General features: G+C 40.5%; 1 protein-coding gene across 4 annotated transcripts in view; it reads right to left on the bottom strand.

Moving 5' to 3' along the window:
- The window catches only part of snx25 (sorting nexin 25), a 277,191-nt gene that overhangs the window by 200,546 nt on the left and 52,216 nt on the right, over positions 1–24,429 (bottom strand). For all 4 annotated transcript variants that reach the window (XM_073048142.1, XM_073048141.1, XM_073048143.1 and 1 more), the window contains exon 3: positions 22,245–22,329. In XM_073048142.1, the coding sequence (XP_072904243.1) occupies positions 22,245–22,329 (85 nt within the window). The remainder of the gene's footprint in view (positions 1–22,244; positions 22,330–24,429) is intronic.

Raw genomic sequence — 24,429 nt, 5'->3', positions numbered from 1 at the left:
CTATACCCAACATGATGCTATGTACAGGAGTGTATGTACAGTACGTAAGACGACTCTGACAGGAAATAATATAAAGTAGTAGTGGTGGGGGATGTGGAATGTTGGGTTGGAGGGTGGAAGTGTTGATCAGCCTTACTGCTTGGAGAAAGTAACTGTTTTTGAGTCTGTATGTCCTGGCGTGGATGCCAAGTAGTGGGACTTACATAACACTGCTGACCTTTTTTCCGGCAGCTTTCTGTCTATATGTCCTTGATGGCGGGTGCTACTACCTGTTGTAGAGCCTCTCAACCCGCCAGGGTTAAGTTTCCATACCATGCAGTGATGCAGCATGTAAGGATCAATGCATTCATGCAGTAGATGGTTTACAACAGGATAGGAACACCACTGAAACCAGGCTTCCATAAAATTTAGAAACTGTAATCATTGCCCTCTAGACACTGGTATAATGGAGTGTTGTATGAAATTCATCTCATCACCAAGCAATCACAGTTTCTATATAATTATGCTGAATTTATTTACTAATCATCTCTCCAGTGCACAGTAAAGCATGGTAGAAATTCAACTAAGATGGCAAGTGAAGGTATTTCTATTGTCCTATAAAATTCATTTATCAACTCTGTTCTGAATCTCATTGATAGCTACAATAAATAACCATAATGTGACATCACTTGCCTTACAGGACTTGAATGCTTATTACTGCATTATCTCTAAACAAATTTCATGTCCCCTGAAGCTGTGTGTTGCTGTGCATCACCACACTGTGGGTTATTCTGCATCTGGCAGCTTGTCACAATAATTCCACATGTGGAATCTGCTATATACATTCCAACACATTTCAACTGACCTTTCAGCTTCCCCATTGCAAAAAGAAAAGTCTGGTTAAAAAAAATCCATAAACTAACGATTCAACCTACTTTTGATCCCTTTCTTCTGCAAATACCAGGTAAAGCGAATTTGATCTGGTGCAAAACAAACATTTTGACCTTAAATTTTCCTCACTTAAGTTCCTCTAGACCTAAGCCTAGAGGAGATTCACCAGGATGATGCTTGGGATGGAGCTTTTTTCTCCCCAAGTAGATAGACAGGGTTTGTTTTCATTAGACTAGAGATCACTGACTGGGAGGCACAAAGCCAGGCTTGGGGTGGGGGGGGGGGGGGGTGTAGGGTGAGGTACGAAACTAAGTTATTAGGGATATCAATAAACAGTGAAAATGTTCCCTTCTAAAAAACAAGATTTATAACAAGAAAGCACAAGCTCGGGCAAAGGGAAAAGATTGAGTGAGGCTTCGAGGAAGATTATTTTCACCTGAAAAGTGGTTAAAATATGGAATGAATTGCCCAAGGGGTTTGGTAGAGACAGGTACTGTCAGAAGAATTAAACACAATTTGGAACAGAACCTATAACATCATGGCAAAGATGGCTATGGGCTAAATGCGGGAAAATGAGACCAGAATGGGTCTGTTTCACACTACGCTCGCTGCAACATGCTAACCTGCACAGTTCTATCTGCATCATGTTTCATTCTAGTTTCCTGCCGAAGTCAGTGGAGTTGTCTGCACAGGAAATCATAAACTGCTGTAACTCAAAGAAAGTGCCAAATTCTCGTAACAAATTTCTGATATAAATTAGAGTATCAATATTTCAACACGTTGTACGCAGTTGACACAGTGTATTGGAAGCAGAGTTTCTAATCCCAACAACCCAGGGTCAATGTTGACCTTCGGTGCTGTCTCTGTGCAGTTCACACACCCTTGGCCAGGTAGGCAACCTTCTAGCTCTCCATTTCCTCCTACATCCTAAAGCTATGCTGATCAGTTAAATAACTAATCATCCCTCAGTGTGGGCAAGTAGCACATGAATCAAGGGGGAGTGATGGGCATGGGCAGGGCTAAAGAGATGCAAGAAGTCAAGGAATAGGGTTGGAGGACCGAAAGAAGCTGCAGATGGTTGTAAATCTAGTCAGCTCCATCTTGGGCACTTGCCTACAAAGTACCTAAGACATCTTTAGGGAGCGGTGTCTCAGAAGGGCAGCATCCATTATTAATGACCTCCGGCACCCAGGCATGCCCCTTTCTCATTATTACCATCAGGTAGGAGATACAGAAGCCTGAAGGCACACACTCAGCGATTCAGGAACAGCTTTTTCCCCTCTGCCATCTGATTCCTAAATGGACATTGAAGCTTTGGACACTAGCTCACTCTTTTTTAAATATATAGTATTTCATTCTTTGCACATTTTTTAAATTTTTCAATATATGTTATTGATTTATTTGTTTATCCACATACTAATAAAACTCTCATGCTCTGTTTGTCTGTTTGTCTGTGATCTCCAATCAGCCGAAACAGTGTGTTACAGCAGCATTTTTTAGACTAAATTGACTTAAAATGCACTAACTTACAGAATGCATGCAAAGTTGAGGGTTATATGTTTGTATAAAATTGCTCACTCATCAATCAACAGGCCCTGCTTTCCACAACCCGAGCTGATTCCAGCTTTAATGGAAACCGTGACACAACACCACGATGCATACACACAGCCAGCCTCAGCAGCACCTCACAATGCTCACAGCAGCCACACCAAGCAGAGCAAAAGGGCAGGGCAGCTCTATTTTGAGCTGCCACCCATCAATAAGAGATAATTAAATCTTATTGTAATAATGTACTTCGAAATCGAACCCTTTGCTGCAGTCAATGGACAGCAGTGACTATATCACGTCCATTTAGGAGAGCGCCAACCACATCATCAAGAATAATCAGCATCCTGGAGGCTTTGGTGTTACTGGTTCGTATCTTCTATCCAGCAGTAAGGTAAATAAAAATATGGTCAGCTTAGTTATGCTGCGTGGAAAGAGAAGGGGGACATTATGGTCAAAAGTTGATGCCAAACGTCGTCGGGAAGCGGCAAGGAGAGGGAAGAGAACAAGAATCTGAGTGAGAGAGAGACAGAGAGAAAGCAAGAGAGCGCACCATGGCAGTGTTCCAAAAAAAAGAAAATATAAAACATACTTCACCCCAGACTACACTAAAGTGTACTCCTGCCCAAGAGGGGTCAAAAATAATGAGAGTGTTGCTTGCTGCACTGTTTGCAAAAGTGACTTTTCTATTGCCTATGGTGGGTTAAAATGTAAAGGACATGTTGATGTGAGTTTAACAGGTGTCATTTGTTTATTAGCATAGCTAACGTTATTTAAACTAGCTGCCTAGCTGCTAAGGAGCTACTCTATTGCAGACATCTCACCTCTCCCCGAAGTTCTGGGAGTCTCCCGCAAATTGATGGTGCTACCTCCCTGAAATGAGTTTTTGCAGGGTGAGATGTCTGTAATTTGAAGTGTAGCAAGAATAATTTCTATTTAAGTAACATAGTCATCTCTTGGCTCTTTGAAGGAAATTTGTCAAATATAAGGGATATTTAGGCAACTGTGCATCTTAAATTGGATGGGTATATGGACAGGAAAGGAATGGAGGGTTATGAGCTGAGTGCAGGTAGGTGGGACTAGGTGAAAGTAAGCATTCGGCATGGACTAGAAGGGGTGAGATGACCTGTTTACATGCTGTAATTGTTATATGGTTATATAGTTAAAGAAAGGAAAGTAGAAAAAGACTGCAATTAAGGGAGGGAATTCTCAGAAATTAGGGCCTTGGTAGCTGAAATCTGACTAAAACCATCACTAAAAATACCTTCTCTCTGGTAAATGTTGTTATATTATCACCACAAAAAGTGAAGGGTCAAGTTTGGGGTATGAAGTGATGCAGATGGAGTTTCAATGCCTGAAGCTGGCTCAGGAGTGAGGTTGGATCGCTCTGTAAGGAGAGAAATCAGAGCCTGGGCAGAGATTTGATTTCAACCGGCCTGAGCATGAGATTAGATCATTCTGGAACAGAGCTGATTTGAAGAACTTGAGAGTGGCTTCAGGCTGTGGGATGAAATCTGGACCCAGAGCGAGACACTAGGCAGCGTGGTCTCAGCCCGGGACCCTTCATAGCAGCAGTGCTGGGTCCTGATGAGGTACAAAACATTGTTTAGACAATTTAAACACCAGCCCAAATCAGAGGCAAGAGACAATTTTGTTCATTCTCCACAATCTTCACTCCATTCTCCAGGGCACAGAAGCTTTTCACTGTTTTGTCATTTGAGCAATTTAAGTGCTGGCCCAGACAGACCGAAAAGACTGGGTGCTGGTCAGGACAAGAGCCGATTTCAGTTAGTCTCTGCACTGATCATCGCCATGGTTCTGAGGCTATGAAGACTGCCACTGCTGCTGTACTCCATGCCTATTAGTACGATGAACTGATATGTGAGGCTTTGGGCCTACTCCAGGCTGCTCCGGGGTTTGGATTTGAGGACTCATTTTTGGTTCAGAATGCTTTTGTTCACTTCGAAGTGTTTGAGTGACTTGAATTTTTTCCTTTGTGCATTGTGTGCTGGTCTTTTATTTTTATTCTTTTTTTAAATTTGGTTCTTTCAGGTTTCTTACTTTGTGGCTACTTGTGAGCAAGTAAATGTCAAGGTTGTATAATTTATACATTCTTTGATAACAAATGTGCCTGAATCTTGAAATACAGCCATCATTGGTAGCGCAATTAAATTCCGGAACATTCATGTTGTACAATATAGAGAAGCTATTGAAGGGTAAAGAGGAGATTCAATAAAAATATTTGCAAGCACTAATCTTAAAATTTTAAATCAAAGTGTTGCTTAACTGGGTGCCATTGTGTTTAGTCATCAAGACTCTGGGTGACAGATGAGTGAGATGTGGCAAGAGTTTGGAGCCACCAGGTGACATTTTTGAATAGCCTCAGGTTTACAGGGAGTAGAATGAGATGAGAATGCAGAACGACATTGTAATAGTCAAGTCCAGAAGTAACAAGTACAGAGATCAGAGAAGGAGAAGTAGATGAGCAGAGGTGAAATTGAATCATGTTATCAAACATGAGGGTAGGTGATGGGAGTTCTAAGTGATAAGTAAATGGGAAGTAAAGGCACAAGCAGAAATACTGGAAGAACTCAGCCAGTCAAGGAGAGGAGCATCTGTAGAAAAAGAGACCAGATAACATTTCAGTTTGGGAACCTTTCCTCAGAAAGTTAACTGGGTTCTTTCCACAGAAGCAGCCTGACTGCTTGAGTTCTTCAAGAACTTCCGTAGATGTTTCAGAATCAGAATCTGAATCCAGCTTGAAATAGTTTCTGAACAACTGCCACAAACCTGCCACTTGTGGAAGTCGAGGAGCCAGCACACTTGGCCACTGTTATACCAGCATCAAGAACACTTACCATGCCATCCCGCGCCCACACTTTGTTAAGTCCCATCACTTGGCTGCACTTCTACTCCCAGCGTAGAGCCAAAGGCTAAAGACCGAAGCACCAGTGGTGAGGACAAAAAAGGTTTGGTCAAGGGAGGCAGAGGAGCACTTAAAGGACTGCTTTGAGTCAGTGGACTGGAGAATATTCAGGGATTCATCTTTGAATCAGAATTAATCCGCCACAGTTGTCACCAACTTCGAGATTTATTGGATGTATTGGGTACACCCGCAAGAAAACAAATCTCAGGGTTTGTACATGTGTAATTTGATAAGAAATTTATTATGAACTTTGAAAACCTGTGTGGATGGGTGTGTCCCTTTGAAAACATACTAGTCACACCCAAATCAAAAGTCAGGAAATTCATAGTCTGCTGAGGGCTAGACCTGTGCCATTCAAGGCCGGTGATCCAGAACTATACAGAAGTCCAGATACAATCTTCAGTGTGACGAAATGATTTCAATTGACATTAGAGACTGAATCAGATGCATGTCAGCTCAGGCAGGATTTGAAGGCCATTATTTCCTACAACGCAAAATCTAACATCATGAATGGCAGTGATGCTTCAGTCCCAGATGAGCCCGACGCCTTTTAGCATGCTTTGAAAGGGAGAATAAAACTACATCTATGCAAATCCCTACAGCATCCGGTGACCCTGAGATCTGCCAGTAGGCCAACGTCACGACATCTTTCAAGAGGGTCCTCATAAGGCGTCAGGCCCTGATGGTGTACCTGGTAGCACCTCTCAAAGCCGGTGCCAATCAACTGGCTGGAACGTTCAAGGACGTCCTCTATCTCTCACTGCTTCAGTCAGAGGTTTCCACCTGCTTCAAACGGATGACACTAATACCAGTGCCCAAGAAGAGCAGGGTGAACTGCCTCAACAACTATTGGCCAATAGCACTCACATCTACTGTGATGGAGTGCTTTGAGAGGTTGATCATGGCTAGATTCAAATCCTATCTAAGCAAGGATCTAGACCCGCTGCAATTTTTCTATCACTGCGATAGGTCTACAGTGGATGCAATCTCACTGGCTCTCCACTGGGTCTTGGATCACCTGGACAATAGTAATACTTATGTCAGTCTGTTTATCGGCTACAGCTCAGAATTCAACACAATCATACCCTCAGTTCTAATCAAAAGGCTCCAAAACTTGGGCCTCTGCACCTCCTTCTGCAACTGGATCCTTGATTTCCTCATTAGGAAACCACAGTCTGTGTTGATCAGAAATAACATCCCCTCGCTGACAATCAACGCTAATGCACCTCAAGAATGTGTGCTTAGCCTACTGCTCTACTTTCTTTACATCCATGTATGTGTGACTAAGCACAGCTCAAATGCCATCTATAAATTTGCCAACAACATTGCCACTGTTGCAAGAACTCCAGATGAGGAGGCATACAGGAGCGAGATAGATCAGCTGGTTAAGTGGTATTGCAACAATAGCCTTGCACTCAATGTCAAGAAGACCATGGGATTGATTGTGGACTGCAGGAGGGCAAGATGAGGAAATAGAAGTGGAAAGGGTGAACAGTTTCAAGTTCCTAAATGTCAACATCTATGAGGACCTTTTCTGGGCCCAACATATTAATGCAATTACAAAGAAAGCATAACAGCAGCTATACTTTTTAGGAGTTTAAGGAAAATTTGTATGTCACCAAAGACACTCGCAAATTTCTACAGATGTACCAGATTGCATCACCATCTGGTATAGAGAGGCCAATGCACAGGATCAGAAAAGCTGCAAAGTTATAAACACAGCCAGCTCCATCATAGGCACTAGCCTCTCCAACATCCACAACACCTTTAAAAAGGCAATATACATCATTAAGGACCCCCATCACCCAGGGCAAGCCCTTTTCTCATTACTACCATCGAGGTGGTACAGGACCCTGAAGAGACATACTCAACATTTGAGGAACAGCTTCTTCCTCTCTGCCATCAGATTTTTGAATGAACTATGATGCCATGAACACGACCTCAGTATTTCTCCCTTCTCTTTATGCACTACTTATTTATTTTTTATGTATTCTCAAAATTGTAATTTATAGTTTTTATTTCCATGTATTGCAATGTGCTGCTGCCGTAAAGCAACAAATTTCAAACATTTGCTCAGATATTAAAACTGATTCTGATTAGGATTCTATTGTCAGCACATGCATTGAAACAGACACTATGTTTTCAGGTGACATTACCAATAGGGCTGGATTTAGATGGAAATGGGAGAGGGTGAGGAATAGACCCCTGGGAGTCACTAGTTGGTAACTGTATGGACATAGAGAGCAAAATGCTTGCAACAATCTGAAAGACATGAATGGAAGCAGGCAAGGGCAATATTGCAAATAACCTTTCAAACAATTGCCTTGGACGTCATTACCAATTATGGTCAGATGCAGAAGCAGAAGCCTGATTAGAAGATCAAAAAGTGATTAAAAGTTGCATGGTGAGTAGAGAACAAGGGTTCTTGAAAACCAAAGGGAAAGAGGTGACAAGTTCTTTGTAAACAATATTATTCAAAGGAATACTTCTCAAATTGAGGTAGCTATTGCAGCAGAAACAAGATCAGTTTAATAAAAAAAAAACAGGGATGGAATACATGTTGGAGAGGAAGGGATTCAACAACACTTGGATGGGCTTCCCCAGTAAATTCTATCATTACATGAAAACTCTCCCTTACTAAATCCAAATCCAGGGCATGACTTAGAAATTGCATTGTTGAGAAGAATTATGGGCTAACATGACTGAAAGTGAACCCAATGCATCATGTACAGCCTCTGCTGGTTGGCAGAGCTCAATATGTGTCACTTTTTTTTCTGAAGTCTACAGTCTTAAGTATAGTTTGGTCTAAGGATCTTTACACAGAACCGGCATCCCAAAAGAGAAAAATTAGATCCTTACAAGAAGCAATGACTGGTGAGCCTGCCTGTGCTTTATATGCTACAGGGGATTCTAGCTGTGATTACAAGCAGAGTATTATCAGGTTACTGAGCTACTACTACTTATAGCTAGGTCATCTGGGAACCAAACTAAGTAATGGCATCTGTGAAGTACCAGCAAGATATTTTGTTGGGTATGAAAAAACACAGTTATTTATCGTTGGTAATCAGTTTAATTTTCAGTGAGCTGTTTTAAGTTATTATTTGAATTCAAGCTATTCCCACCGCTAGGCTCACTTCAGTAAATCTCTCCTTCAGTTTGGTTTCCCTGGTTAAGCAACAGCTGCTGACACAAAAGCGTAGGGTCGGTACTCAACCACAAGGGAGTCAATTGATACATGACAAATGCTAAAACATTAGCGGCTTATTGATCAGCTATGCAAAAATATTTTCAACAAACTTTGCAACTCCTGACTTGAGCAATATCACAGAGGACCTTTGCCACACAAAATGTGGAAATGCAGAACACAAATCAAAGGGTCATGATAGGTTTACCCTTTGTCCTGCAACTAACCATTTTCTACAACCTTTTTTTAAAAATTACTTCATGATGGATGCAGTCACTTTTGACTTATGGTAATGCACAAAAAATGCTGGAGGAACTCAGCAAGTCAGGCTGCATCTACAGAAAGGAGGATTTCCAACATCTGCAGAATTTCTTGTTAGTCACTTTTGACTTGCTCTCTTATTGGGTTAGACCTACCTGACTGATAAATGGCAGTTCTGTAGGGACATTTCACATTATTGGAGGATTACTATGCATATAGAGTCAAAATAGGAAAGTTTCCAACACCATAAGGCTAAGCACTAGTGCATCTATCTATCCATTCCATCACTGTATTTGTCATTAAGACCACTGAGAAGTTCTGGATGTACTTTGCATCCAACATTCAGCTCATTTCCCAGGAGCACTGGCATTCTATGGTGACATACTTAAGCAAACGGAGTTACCAAATCCGCAGAAAAGAGCAGGCAAGTACTTTATCCCTTTAAATTTAAGTAAAATTATTTATTTTAACGTTTTTAATTTAAAATTACTTAATTAGATTTTAATCATTTTTAAATGTATTTATCAGAGGAATTTAAATACTACTTTTTTTTAAAAAGCTTTTTACAACATTTGTAATGCAAAATGCTGGAGGAACTCATCAGGTCAGGCAGCATCTAAGAAAATGAATAAACAGTCAACGTTTCAGGCTGAGACCCTCCTTCAGGACTGAAAAGGAAAGAAGAAGCAGGCTTACTTATGATACAATCTACTCTGCCCACCAGCTGCATGTGGAATGAAGGGTTAGCCTAGATAGTCTTGGAAATCCAGGAAATTAAGTGCAGGCTGGCAAATCTGGACAATGGATGGAATCCAGGAAGATCCAGCCTTGTGTTTTTTTAAAACTGTCAGTTTTCCATTATACATTTGAACAGTACAGATTAAAGACAAATATTCTAAACTTTTTTTGAAAACATACAAGATATTTGTTTTACCCCATGCTAGTCAACACTTTAATGAATCTACACTGTTCTTTCAAAACCTACCTTCGTGGTGACATGCAAACCTACTAGTGCACAGAGGACTCCAAATGCTGTTTTATTAAGACTTGATTATATAATATTGATGTCATTTGCCTGCTTGCACTGATTTTATACTACATAATTCAGGAGCAGACATATCAGAATATTGTAGCAAATATTCCTCCCTCACTAAGTACTCAACTAAATTGTCAATCATTTTAGAGTTTATGGAACATTTTGCTTCAGAATGTTTCTTGCTACAACACAAGCAATAAGTAATAGCTGCAAGTAACCACTTGATTCATTAATAAATCATCATATAAATAAAGATCTGTGCTCTCATTGCTAATTTACAGCTATTGGCATATGGCATGACTCTGTTGAATTAGGAATTGTCAAACTGCATGGTTTAGATAAATGAACATATTAGCACTTTGAAATAACAAGAAAATTACAGCATTAATTTGTAAAATTACACTTCCAAGAGAAATGTCTTTCATTCACTTAACTGTTGTTAACATATCTGCAAATGTACATTGTTTTTTCACTTTGAAGCTTGAAGTTATTTTATACTCTGCGCACTTCATATTTGATGAGATGTGACTGACTATTATGTGTTTTCAGAAATAGCCTTGCAAGATATTCAAAGGCAACTGGAGAGGGACACTAATGCTAATCTTTCCAGTTAAATCCAAATCCTCTGGATATTAAAAAAAAGTCAGAAGTTCTTATTCGAGTCATAAAGAAGTACAGCACAGAAACAGGCCCTTCTGACAATCTAGTCCATGCTAAATCATTTAAACTGTCTACTCCCATTAACCTGCACTGGGACCGCAACGCTCCATATCCCATATCCATGTACCTATCCAAACTTCTCTCAAAAGTTGAAATCGAGCTCGCACGGACCATTTGTGCTGGCAGCTCATTCCACACCCTCACGACCCTTTGAGTGAAGAAGTTTCCCCTCATGTTCCCCTTAAACTTCTTCCCTTTCACCCTTAACTCAAACTCAGTGGAAAAAGCCTGCTTGCATTTACCCCAAATACACCCCTCATAATTGTGTATACCACTACCAAATCTTCTACCGAATACAGTCCTAACTTATTCAATCTTTCCTTATAACTCAGGTCCTCCAGACCCAGCAACATCCTTGTAAATTTTCTCTGCACTCTTTCAACCTTGTTTACAGTTTCCTGTAGGTAGGTGACCAAAACTGCACAAAATATTCCAAATTCGGCCTCATCAATGTCTTATACAACTTCAATATAATATCCCATCTTCTGTACTCAAAGCATTGATTTATGAAGGCCAATGTGCCAAGTTTTCTTTACGACCCTGTTAATTATTTATCAACCTGTCAGCTTGACTTTTTTAATTTGCATCTGGGCTAAAGGTATTTTTTAAATGAAACTCCATTTTGAACTTACATTTTTAACTGTTCTGTATTTGAATTGAATTGAATTGACTGCCAGTCAGCTAAGGGCAGGTCAGTTTCCCAAATGATAAAAAAAAATGTAATATCTAACATTATACTCCTTCCAGGTTAGCTCGTCCTGAATACAGAGTTTAACAATTAATTTTCATAATTCTGCTGAACATATGTAACAGAAGACTGCAAAAAACTGGATACAAAGCTGAGAAAGAGTAAGCATTCCTTTTGCATTGGGGTGGCATTAAGCTGTATTAATCAGAATAAGTTTTCAAACTGGAAGAAAGAAAATACAAACTATAATATCCAGAGAGGAAAACCAGGAATAGTTCCAAATTTAAAAAAATCTAATATTATAATCGATCATTTAAGCTAAAATAATAAACAAATAGTCTCTCCTAATGCTCAGTTGATAATACAGTCAGGTTCCAGGAAATTCCTCTTCATCTGTTCTAAAAGTATGTTTCTCTATTCTGAGGCTATGTCCTCTGATCCTAGACTCTCCCACCATAGGAAACATCCTCTCCACATCCACTCTATCAAGGCCTTTAACCATTTGATAGGTTTCAACTAGGTCACACTTCATTCTTCTAAATTCCAGCTAACTTTCCCTTGAGGAAACCATGCTGACTATGGCCTATTTTGTCATGTGCCTCCAAATAACCCAAACCACATCCTTAACAACCAACTCCAACATCTTCCCAATTACTGAGGTCAGACTAACTGGCCTATAGTTTCCTTTCTTCTATCTTTCTTTTCTTGAAGAGTGGAGTGATATTTGCAATTTTCTAGTCTTCCAGAACAATTCCAAAATCTAGTGATTTTTGAAAGATCATTACTAATGCTTCCACGTTCTCTTCAGCTAGCTCTGTCAGAACCCTGGAATGTACACCATCTGGTACAGGTGACTTAACTACCTTCAGACCTTTCAGTTTCCCAAGAATCTTCTCCCTAGTGTTGACAAATTCATACACTTCTGACCCCTGAAACTTTCAATCGTCATTGACAGATGGTTTCCAAGATTAGAAAAAAGCTCATGCCAGTTCTCTCTTTCCAGGTAACTTCTGAAATGAGAGAGCTCTCCTACTGAGGGGATAAAAGAATGAGGAGTGACCTAATTCAGATACATACCTATTATCAGAGGGCAGTGAACAAGCCAAAGAGAATGTGGATGTCAACCTCTGAATATACAAGTACTGCTTCCATACAAAAGTTCAATGAGAAAAGTTACAGCATCGTAGAAATGGTCCATTGCATCCACAAAGTACCCATAAGTGTTCATCTTATTTATGTGAATATGTAGCCTTCTATTCAAGTGCTCGATGTCGCATTTACCATTCAGGCAGTACATTTCAAATTCCAACCATACTCAAAGAGTGAGAAGAAAAAGAGATCCTCTTCAGAGTCCCTCCAATTCTTCTGCTCATTACTTAAAACCATGTCTTCTGATTTTAGACTACTATGCTATAGAGACAAGATTCCCACTATCTATCCATCCATGCCCCTTATAATTTTGCACATCTCAGCTTCTTTTCATTCCCTCTTAGCTTCCTCAGTCCAAGAGAAGCCAACCCAGCCTAACTTGTTTCTCTTCGTAATTAAAATGCTTCATCACTTTTATGCATTACTCTGGTTAGTCTTTCCAAAATTCATAACTTCAGATATATTAGGATTAAACTTCATCTGTTCACTTTATTAACTGATCAGTATTAGCCTGCAGTTTAAGATTACTCTCCTCGCTACCATTGTACTTCATGTCACCTGTGAACCTGCCAATCATACCCTAACCAATACACACAAAATACTGGAGGAACTCAGCAGGTCAGGCAGCATCCATGGAGGCGAATAAACAATCAACATTCCAGGCCAAGACCCTTCATCAGGTCTGGAAAGGAATGGGGAAAGCCAGAATAAGAAGGTGGGATGAGAGAAAGGGGTACTAGCTGGCAGATAGCAGGTGAGACCAGGTGAGGAGAGGAATGAAGTAAGAAGCTGGGAAGAGATAGTTGGAAGAGTTGAAGGGCTGAATCAGGAGGAATCTGATTGGACCATGGAAGAAAGGGAAGGAAGGGGAAAATGAGAAAGATGATGGGCAGGCAATGAGAAGAGAGGGGTGAGAGGGTAACCAGAATGGAGATTAATGGAAATTAGGAGGGCTGGGGGAGAAATTACCAGAAGTTGTTGAAATCTATACTCATGATATCTGTATGGAGGCTAACCGGATGGAACACGAGTAGTAGGATCCCGTCATGGAAGCTACTGAGAATAATATGCTCAATACAGAGGCTCATGGGGTGGTGGGCAAGGACAGCGGAACCCTATGCCTGTTATGGTGGCAGGAGGATAGGATGAGGGCAGATGTGTGGGAAATTGAAGTGATGGAGCTTAGAAAGATAGAGGGCTATGTGGTAGGGAAATTCTAGGCAGTTTCTAAAGTAGGTTACATGGTTGGCACAACATTGTGGGCTGCAGGGCCTGTAATGAGCTGTAGCTTTTCTATGTTTCTATTTCTATGTTTTTATGTGGGTGACAGCAGCATCGATGGTGGTGGAGGAAGGGAAACTTTGCTCTTTGTGTGGGGGTGGGGGAAGGAGGAGGACATCTCATATGTTCTAGAATGGATAGTCTCATCCGGAGAACAGATACAGTGGAAACTGAGAGAAAGGAATAACAATTTAAGAAATCAAAGTGTGGGATTATACCCTGACATTCACATCCAAATCGTTAGCAAGAAGGTTCTCAGCACCAATTCTTGCAGTACAACACTGTCCAGTAGCTACCAATCACAAAACCACACAAAGCCTTGTCACGGGCCTTACAAAGTCCAGGCAGGGTACATTAATTGCACTGTCCTCAAAGCTCTTTACTATCTCTGGAAAAATTCAATCAAATAGGCCAGGCATAATCTCTACCTAATAAAGGAAGGTGACCTTTATGAGAAAAAAAACCTACCGTCTCCCACAGTTACCTCAAGTACACTTCCTCCCAATCTGTTAGTTGTGTAGAAACAATTACTTTTTCTCAGTTCCTATCTTCACAGCATCTGTTCTTGAGATGAGGCCTTCCACTCCAAGACCTCCAACGTGTCTTTCTTTTTCAGTAAATAGGTTTTACCCCCACTGTTATTGATGGAGCCCTCACTCACATCTCCTCTTTCTCACAGTTCTGCTCTTACCCCAATCCTTCCCAGGGCAGAAGAGGAACAGAGATCCCATGGTCCTCACCTAATACCCCACCAGTCCATATACCTAGTAAGTCATTTCTCACAACCTCTACCAACAACAACTGGATCCCAACAGCAACCACACCTTCCCCTTCCCTCCCTGTTCCACGGGGGATCATTCTCTCTGTGACTGTGGTTCTGCTCATTCCTCTCCACCCATTTCAAGCCTTCCCAGGCACTCTCCCCTCTAAACGCAAGAGGTATATCATCTGTCCCTACTTTTCCACCATTCTGAGCCCTAAACAGCACTCTCAGGTGCAGCAGTCTTTCATATGCAAATCCCGGGCATTATTTATTGCATTCAGTGTTCCAATTGTAGCATCTCCACAGTGAGGCCAGAGGCAGACTGAGTGACCACTTAGCTGAGAATCTTCACTCTGAAGCCCTCTGTTCCCAGCCATTTTAATTCTCTCCATTCCAGCACCAACATATCTGTTCTGTGTTCTCCACTGCCAAACTCAGGCTAAGTGCAAGCTAGAGGAATAGTGCCTCATATTCCAACCTGGTTAGCCTACAATGGGCAACTTGAACATTGAATTTTTACAATATCAGTTAACTGTTCCCAACCCCCACCGTCCCTTACTCTCACCTCCTAATCTGTCCTGCCACCATAATCATATTTCTCTCCCATACCCTCTCCACCTGCCCATCATCTCACAGCTTCTTATGTGATTCCCACCTTTTCCTCCACTTCCCCCCCACCCCACCCGGATACACCTGCCAACTCTTGCTCCTCCCCTTCCCTCCACCTATTTGTCCTAGCTATCACTCTAACTTTAAGTTCAGATCAAGCAACTGGACCGTCAATTTCTCCTCCATAGATGCTGCTCAGCATTTTGTGTGGTGCTCCAGAATCCACCATGTGCAGTCTGTTGGGTCTCCATCCTTGATTAATCCTGTCTTTCCAGTTTAAACCTGTCTGTCAGAATATTTCCAAAAGCTCACCTTATAACATGCTTGGTTCCATTGTGCAAACTAGAGATTGACCAATTTAAGTTTTGCTCTACAAATAACTCCGCTCTATTCTGAAGTTTGGAGATGAGTTGCAGGCAAGGTAATGAGAAAACACATCCTCCTCTTTCCAGACATGGAAGATAAAGTGATGAATTTGTGACTGAAGCATTAGCATCAGTAGGGATATTGTGCACTTCTAGGAACTGACTGTGATGACTATAGTTACAGCCTGCAGTAGACCACGTGGTAAAATGGATTTGCAAATTGAGGTTCAATGAGTGAAGCGCAAAGAAATAAAACTTGCACGTACAAAAGACATGAGGGTACAAATAAGTGGCATGCTTTTGAAATGTGCAGGTGAACATATTTCAGCAGCAAAGGGAGTGACAGAAACAGAGGCAAGCAAGGCAGCAGTGGAATTATGTAATTTTCATGATCGACCATAAATGGGATTTGTACCTTCACGTGGAATAAGTCCATAAGATTTTTCTAGGGCCTACCTCAGCTGGAATGAAGATGAATGAGTAGCAAGGGAGGCTGAAAAGCAAAATCTATAAAGGATATCTTCTCTGCAGCCTTTTAAGGTCCTGAGCTGAAAGTGCATTTGCAGAAGTTAATGGCTTTTCTCTTAAGTTAGCAGCATGGTTGAAAATTGAAGTTACCAGACTAACTGCATTATACTTGCAAATTATGGCTTTTAGTTCTGTTAAATATTGTAACAAGCAACTAGTTTTCTCCTCCAGGTGCAGACTTGAGCCACGGTTCCCTTTAATCATGTTTTTAATTTCAGAACTTTCACTTCCTCAGCCTCCACTTGTAAACGCACAAGACGACATTTGATGGGCTGATAAAGCTGGATATTTCCTAATAGAAGATTACATCACATCTATAGAATTAGAGACTGAAAACAAATGCAGATATAAAAAGTTGCTCTTTAAACTTAAAAACTCTTAAATTGTTTTCCTCAAACTATTTTTAGAATAAGGAAAATGAAACAATACTTTCTATTTATTTTTGGTTTAAAAACGGGTATTACTTGCAAATAATTATTGGAACGACATCTTATATTCCACCTAAGTAGCCTCCAACCTGATGGCATGAGCATCAACCTCTCTAACTTCTAGTACTTTCCCCCCTTCTTCCATTCCTTACTCGGACTCCCCTCATACCTTTTCTCATCTACTTCTGGTGTCCCTCCTCCTTCCCTTTCTCCTATGGTCCTCTCTCCTCTCTAGATTCCTTCTTCTCCAGCACTTTTCCTTTTCCACCCATCACCTCCCAGCATCGCAATTCATTCCAGCTAGCTTCACTTATTGCCTTACAGCTTGTACTTCTTTCCCTCCCCCTCCCTTTCCAGTCCTGATGAAGGGTCTCAGCCCAATACGTTGACTGATTATTTCTTTCCATGGACGATGGCTGACCCACTGGATTTCCATCTGTGTGCTTAGTCACAGATATAAAGCAAGTAGAGCAGGGGGCTGTGTGGCTCAGCACAGCTCCAATACCATTTTCTAGTTTGCTGATGATACCACTGTCGTAGGCCGAACCAAAGATGGCGATGTATCAGCATATAGGAGGGAGATTGAAAATCTAGCTATTTATAATGGATTGCATCCTATACTGTACACACAGCTTTAAACATGTTCAATAACTTGGATAGATCTGTGGGCCTTAAAGGAAATTGCTCATCTACAGGATGTAGTCTTTTTTCTAAATATGAATTTAGCATTTAGATTATTTTTGCCCCACCCAGAATTACAGAAGTTGTGTGTCTAGGTTATATTATTTGCCAACTTAGAGCAGTGCATTCTGAATGACAACAACTGACTGAAAAGAAATCCTCAGATCCCATCTAAACCCTCCAGCCTTTTCTCTTAAACATACAGTGTGTCCTAGTTTTGGAGACCTTTGCCATGAGGGAAAATGTCTTATTAACTAGCTTGTCTATGCCCCACATAATTTTGTATTTCTCAATAAGGTACCTCCTTAGTTTTCTCTACTTCAGAAAAATAACCTAACCTTACCACTCTATCCTCAAACTACACTTCATCCCAGGCAACATGTTGTCAAATCTCCACTGCACCCTCTCTAAGGCAATCATGTATTTTCTGTAGTGTCACTGCAGAATTGCACACAGTAGTCCAGGTATGGCTAATCAATGTTTTATAAACTTGCACATAGGCTCTCTGTTCTTATATCCTTAATAAAGGTTTTTATCCTTATCTACCTGCATTGTCACTTTCAGGAATCCTTAAACTTGTACACTAAGGTCCCCTCCTCTGTACTCTATTTGGCTCCATCTTTCACTGTATGATGCACCATTGTTAGTCCTTTCCAAAATGCATCATTTCACTTTAATAGGATTAAACTCGATATTATCCTAAAACTCAAAGACTATTCTCCTTGCAATCAACATCACAAATATTTGCAAACTTTCTAATCATACTTTTTAAAATTAATATATCAAAATCATTGCAGTGTCATAACAGTTAATGTTCCAGCACCAATCTCTTTGGTCAAAGGGGTCCAACCAAAGCACAACCCTCCACCATCAACTTCTACCTCTGATTACCAAGCAATTTTAGATCATATTTAGAAACTTACACAGGCTCCAGCCTATTAAACCAGTTTCCTAGGTGTGGGCCTTAAGGGTAACATAGAACATTGAACAATACAGGCCCTTCGCCCACAAGTTGTGCTGACTTATTAACCTACTCCAAGATCAATCTCCTGCATAGCCTTCATTTTTCTTCCATCCATGTGCCCATCAAAGTGTCTCTTAAACATCTCTGATGTTTGTGCCTCTACCACCATCTTGGCAGCATGTTCCATGCACCCACCGCTTCCTGTGTCAAAATAAAACTGCCTCTGACATCCTCTTTATTTTTCTACAATCACCTTAAAATGGTACCCCTCACAATAGCCATTTCTGCCCTAGGTTAAAGGTGCTGGTGTCCACTTTATCAATGTCCTTATCATGTGATACACTTTTATCAAGTCACTTCCCATCATCCTTTGCTCTGAAGAGCAAAGCCCTAGCTTGCTCAACACACTGAAATCCATACAGACCACATCAATTGCAATACATAGTATCACCCCTTCATAAAGTTCAATCAAGCTAATCAGATATAATTTCCCTCTAACAAGCTAGCTTATCGATCAGCCCGACTTCCAAGAGCAGACTAATGCTGTCCCTCAGAATCTTTTCCATTAACTTCCTTGTCATAGTGATAAAAAGGGATCAATGTTGATTTATGATGTTTGCTTTGTTACTGAACATTTTCACTTGTAAAGGCCTTGGTCAAACAGTCACATAAATCTTATTTAATGCAGAGCAATACCGGATTCACACAAGCCAAGCTGCAGCTACCCCCTTGTCCTGGATTCCAACTACTGCTGTCCACATTCACATATCTTAATGTATGAGATATGATCAAATCCCATTGAATATAAATAGCTTACTGCATCATTGGACTCTCATGAAAAATGACCAAGAAAGCAAGATACAGCTTTTCAGATGCCCAGTTACAATTTCAAACACCATTTAAAACTGGGTGGATAACAGAGACAAAATCTAATTACATCTAAGTTGTAAGTAGATGGAATTGCTCTGAAGGCCATTTAAGGAGATCAAACACCACTTTTGGTTTTCATGGAACATGAATATTACGGCAAAGAAGAAACAAATTATATTTTTCATTTTTCATACAAACAGGCAAAATGATTAAAAACATGAACAATATCAAGCAAATATTTGTTTTTCAAACTAAAATTAGTATGAAATAGAAGCTGCACAAATCGTTGAGATCATCTGAAAGTCTGATTATGTCAATAGCTTAAATAAATAATTAAGCAATATTCACATCACAAATAATGATTTGTTTGGCAGCTTAATTAACCTGGGATACTCCTGGCCCAGAAGGCTTTGCATCAGAATGGTAAACCTGTAAATATTTCTTTGCATCTACTGTGAATGCCCACAAGAAAATGAATCCCAGGGTAGTATATGGTGACATCCTGTATAAGCACCTAGTTAATAAATTTACTTTGAACTTTAAACACCAGCAACCAATTGCGAAACTGCATGATATTGTCTACAAGTAAGAAAAAGCCTATCCTGACACATTTCAAATTATAGTCAGTGACTTTAACCAGGCCTGTTTGAAGAAAACCCTGCCAATCATCACCAGCAAGTAACCTGTTGCAGCAGAAGTCCTAACCTACTAGACCACTGATACACTCCGATAGAGAATGCCTGTCGTCTCTTCCCGAGACGGCATTTTGGCAAGTTGGATAATTTGGTTGCACTCCCACTACCTGTATACAGACAGAGCCTAAAAAAAACAAGGCTTCAGAAATCAAGACAAGGAGGTGGTCGTGGGATGCAGAGGAACGGTTATAGAATTGCCTCGAGTCAGTGGCCTGGGCCGAGTTCAAGAACTCATCCTGAGGACCTGAATGACTACACCAAGGTTGTTACTGACTTTATTAAAACAGTTGTGGATGAGAGTGTCCCCATGAAATCATTCAGGGTCTTCCCCAATCAGAAGTCCTGGATGAACAATGAAATCCGGAATTTGCTGAGAACCGGATCAGAGGCATTCAAGTCTGGAAATCAAGAATGCTACAAGAGGTGCAGGTATGATCTCCAGAAAGCCAACTCAAGGGTGAAGTTGAGATTCCGGACTAGACTGGAATCAATGAGGGATACTCGACAAATGTGACATGGTTTGAATGCCATAATCTCCTACAAAGTTAAATCTTGTGACATGGGGGACATCAGACCTTCACTTTCAGATGAGCTCAATGCCTTCTATGCTCACTTTGACCACCAGAACAGGGAGGAACCATCACGCACCCCCATGTCTCCCGATGATTCTTTGATTTCAGTATCTGAAGATGGCGTCTAGGCTGCCTTCAAGACAGTGAATCCAAAGAAAACATTCCATCCAGATGGAGTACCTTCCCGAGTACTGAAGACCTGTGCTCACTAACTAGGTGGTATATTCACGGATATCTTCAACCACTCTGCTTCAAGCAGGCTTCAATCATACTTGTGCCCAAGAAGAGCGTGGTAACCTGTCTCAATGACTATTGTTCAGTGGCATTTACATCCACAGTGGTGAAGTATTTTGAGAGGCTGGTGTTGAAGCATATCAGCTCCTGTCTGAGTGGTGACTTGGATCCACTCCAATATGCCTACTGAAGCAACAGGTCTACAGCAGATGCCATCTCATCGGTTCTTCACACAACCTTGGAACATCTGGTCAGCAAAGATGCATACATCACAACGCTCTTTATCAATTGCAGCTCAGCATTTAATACCATCATTCCCTCAAAACTAACCAGTAAACTCCAAGACCTGGGCCTTAATACCCCCTTGTGCAATTGGATCTTGGATTTCTGCACTTGTAGATGCCAGTCAGTTCAGATTGGTGATGAATCAGCATACAGGAGGGAGACTGAAAATTTGGTTGAGTGGTGTAACAACAATAACCTCTCACTCGATGTCAACAAGACTAAGGAACAGATTGTAGACTTCAGGAGAGGGAAATCAGAGGTCCATGAATTAATAATCATCAGAGGTGGAGAGGGTCAGTAACTTTAAATTCCTAGATGTCACTATCTCAGAAGACCTATCCTGCACCCATCATACCAATATCATTGTGAAGAAAGCAAGAAAGCAGCTCTACTTCCCCAGAAGTCAGAACCTTGGCAAACTTCTATAGATACGTGGTGGAAAGTGTGCTGACTGGCTGCATTATGGCCTGGTATGGGAACATCAATGTCTTTGTGTGGAAATCCTACAAAAGGTACTGGATTTGGCTCAGTACATCATGGGTAAAACCCTCCCAACCATTGAGCATTGCCAAAGAAGAGCAGCATCTATCAAAGATCCTCACCACATAGGCCATGCTCTTTTCCTGCTGTTGCCATTAGGTAGAAGGTACAAGTGCCTCAGGACTCACATCACCAGGTTCAAGGACAGTTACTACTTTCAACCATCAGGCTCTTGAACAAAAAGGGATAACTACATCCATTCCACTTTCGGTGTTCCCACAACTGATGTTCTCACTTTGAGGACTTTATATTGTTAATTCAAGCTTGTTGTTTATTGCTCTTTATTTATATTTGCATAGTTTGTTCTCCATTGACCCTGGTTACAGTTACTGTTCTATAGTTTTGCTAAGTATGCACACAGAAAAAGAATTTCAGTGTTACTTGTGGTGACATGTATGTACTCGGATAATAAATTTTACTTAGGAGTTTGAACACTTGGAAGATAATCCTTTTAACAAGTCTTTGGAAAGTAAGCTCTGCCCAATTTCTACTAAGTGAAAGTCCAATATGCATGGAATAATCTACTTCTAAATCAGTGCTAATAAATCAATTCCTTATTATGTCTTTAAACGAACACAACTAACTTCTTTGAAGAGTCCTGATGAAGGGTCTCAGCCCGAAACGTCGACAGTGCTTCTCCTTATAGATGCTGCCTGGCCTGCTGTGTTCCACCAGCATTTTGTGTGTGTTGTTTTAACTTCTTTGAAAATGTTCTCAAGTTTGCAAAGCTATCAGGGAATGCGTGGAAGAGTATCTTCGTACTCAATTGCACATTAGTGCCCAATTACAGGATAATCAACTGGTTACTGCAGTGAAATATTTTTTTTTAATTTAATCACAACAGAATTTATTTTCAACACATGACCTCATAAATAGATTGCACAGTTCTGTGCCAATTTAATATATACATAAAAAGGTTTAACAATTCCAGTACTCAAGTTTTATATTTGTAACATAGTCCATAACACAAGGATTTGCAGAAATTACTTCAACTTACTTGTCTGCTCGTTTTTCCTTCCACCCTTTCAGAATAATTAAAGACAAACATACCTTCTTTCAGTGCTTTATCCATATTGTGTGAAAGAACTACTCTTCGTGTGGGCACAGGTTCAGATGAAGTGCTTGACAGGCGGCCCTGAAATTGAATATTTGTACATTATGAACATGACGACTTTGGACATACAACTTTGTCTTAATGGTGAGTAGAAGATGGGGCTTACAGCTGTTAAGTATTCACAGAGATCAAAAGAACAGTCTCAGTAATGATGGCAATTTTTTTGGTCATGTTCCTATGGTGTTAATCATTGGCCAGCTAATGCATTCATCCTCATTGTGTGTTGGATTTCCATCATAAAATTGCCAGAAAATCACTGCAGATTGAATTAGTTAACTAATAAGCCACTGAAATGGTGGATAAACAAACCATTCTGTTCACTTAGGTTATCTTTTCAATAAGCATAATTATGAAATCACTCCCTCCTTCAAATAACATCCAAAGTTGGAACAGTATATATAAAGAAATCCAAAATCTGATACTCAAACAGCTTCCTACTAAGTTTGGAAATACTTGGCATTATTAATGACAGCTCAATTTTTATTCATATATTTTCAATTAATGTTCCTTGTGTACTTACCTTTTTCACTAAGGATCAATTTTGGAGATTAAAGTAGATGATCAAGTAGCTACATTAACCATCATTCTTTGTCACCATGAGACATACTGTAAAACTCCTAAGTTCATATCCAATTACATTGCAAAATGGAGTACAAGCTTAGTAGCAAGTATCATGGTGGACAAAGTGAGCACAAAGTCTGCTGATCTGTATGAACCTGTTAGTGTATATAGGATATATTTTGAAAGCAAACCTATCTCTTCAAAATGGTCTGGCCAATATGCATGTCCATTCCATATCACCTTAGACAGCTTCTTTAGAAAGAATCATTCTGTTTCTTTCTTCACAGATGTTGCCTGACCAGCTGAGAGCTTCTGCCATTTTTTGTTATTCTTCCCATTCTTACTTATTGAGGGAAGAGCTGCTCCTGAAAAAATTAGGGCCATGACACAACACAGACAAATTCAAAGTTCAAAGTACATATACTGTATGTCACCATATACAACCCTGATATTCATTTTCTTGCAAGCATACTCAATAAACCTATAGAATATTAACAACCATAACAGGATCAATGAAAGACCCCCAACTTGGGTGTTCAACCAGAGTGTAAAAGATAAACTGTGCAAATACAAAAGAAAGAAATAACAATCAATCAATCAATCAATAAATAAATCATAAATATCAAGAACACAAGATGAATAATCCTTGAAAGTGAGTACATTAGCTGTGGGAATATTTCAGTGATGGGACAAGTGAAGTGGGGGGTCCCAGACTCTGCACTACACATCTACAGATGTTTGTCAAAGTTTTAGATGTCATGCCAAATCATCATATACTCCTAAGGAAGTAGAGGCGCTGCTGTGCTTTCTTCAGAACTGCAGTTATGTGCTGGGCCCAGGATAGGTTCTCCGAAATAATAATACCAAATAATTTAAAGTTGTTGACCCTCTCCACCTCTGATCCTCTGATGAGAACGAGCTCATGAACTGCTAGTTTTGTCTTCCTGAAGACAATAATCAGCTCCTTGGTCTTGCTGACGTAGAGCAAGAAGTTGGTGTTGTGGCACAACTCGTCAGATTTTCAGTCTCACTCCTACATGCTGATTCATCACCACCTTTGATTCAGCCTACAACAGTGGCATCATCACCAAACTTGAATATGGCATTGGGGCTGTGCTTAGCCACACAGTCATAAGTGTAAAGTGAGCAGACCAGGAAGCTAAGCAGACAGCTCGTGGTGAACCTGTGCTGATGGAAATTGTGGAGAGCTATTTGCCAATCCGAACTGACTGGGGTCTGCAAGTGAGGAGATCAAGGATCCAATTGCACAAGGGAGGTATTGAGGCCACAGTCTTGGAGCTTATTGATTAGTTTTGATGGGATGATGGTATTGAATGCCGAACTGTAGTCGATAAACAGCATCCAGACATATGCATCTCTGCTGTCCAGATTTTCCAGGCTTGAGTGAAGAGCCAATGAGATGGCACCTGCTATGGACCTGTTGCTCCAGTATGCAAATTAGAGTGGATCTAAGTCACTTCTCAGGCAGAAGTTGATACATGTTTCATCACCAATCTCTCAAAACACTTCATCACTGTGGATGTTAGTGCTACTAGATGA

Source organism: Hemitrygon akajei, chromosome 6, assembly GCF_048418815.1.
Source record: "Hemitrygon akajei chromosome 6, sHemAka1.3, whole genome shotgun sequence".
NCBI classification, from domain to species: domain Eukaryota; kingdom Metazoa; phylum Chordata; class Chondrichthyes; order Myliobatiformes; family Dasyatidae; genus Hemitrygon; species Hemitrygon akajei.
This window is presented reverse-complemented; position numbering and strand designations above follow the sequence as displayed.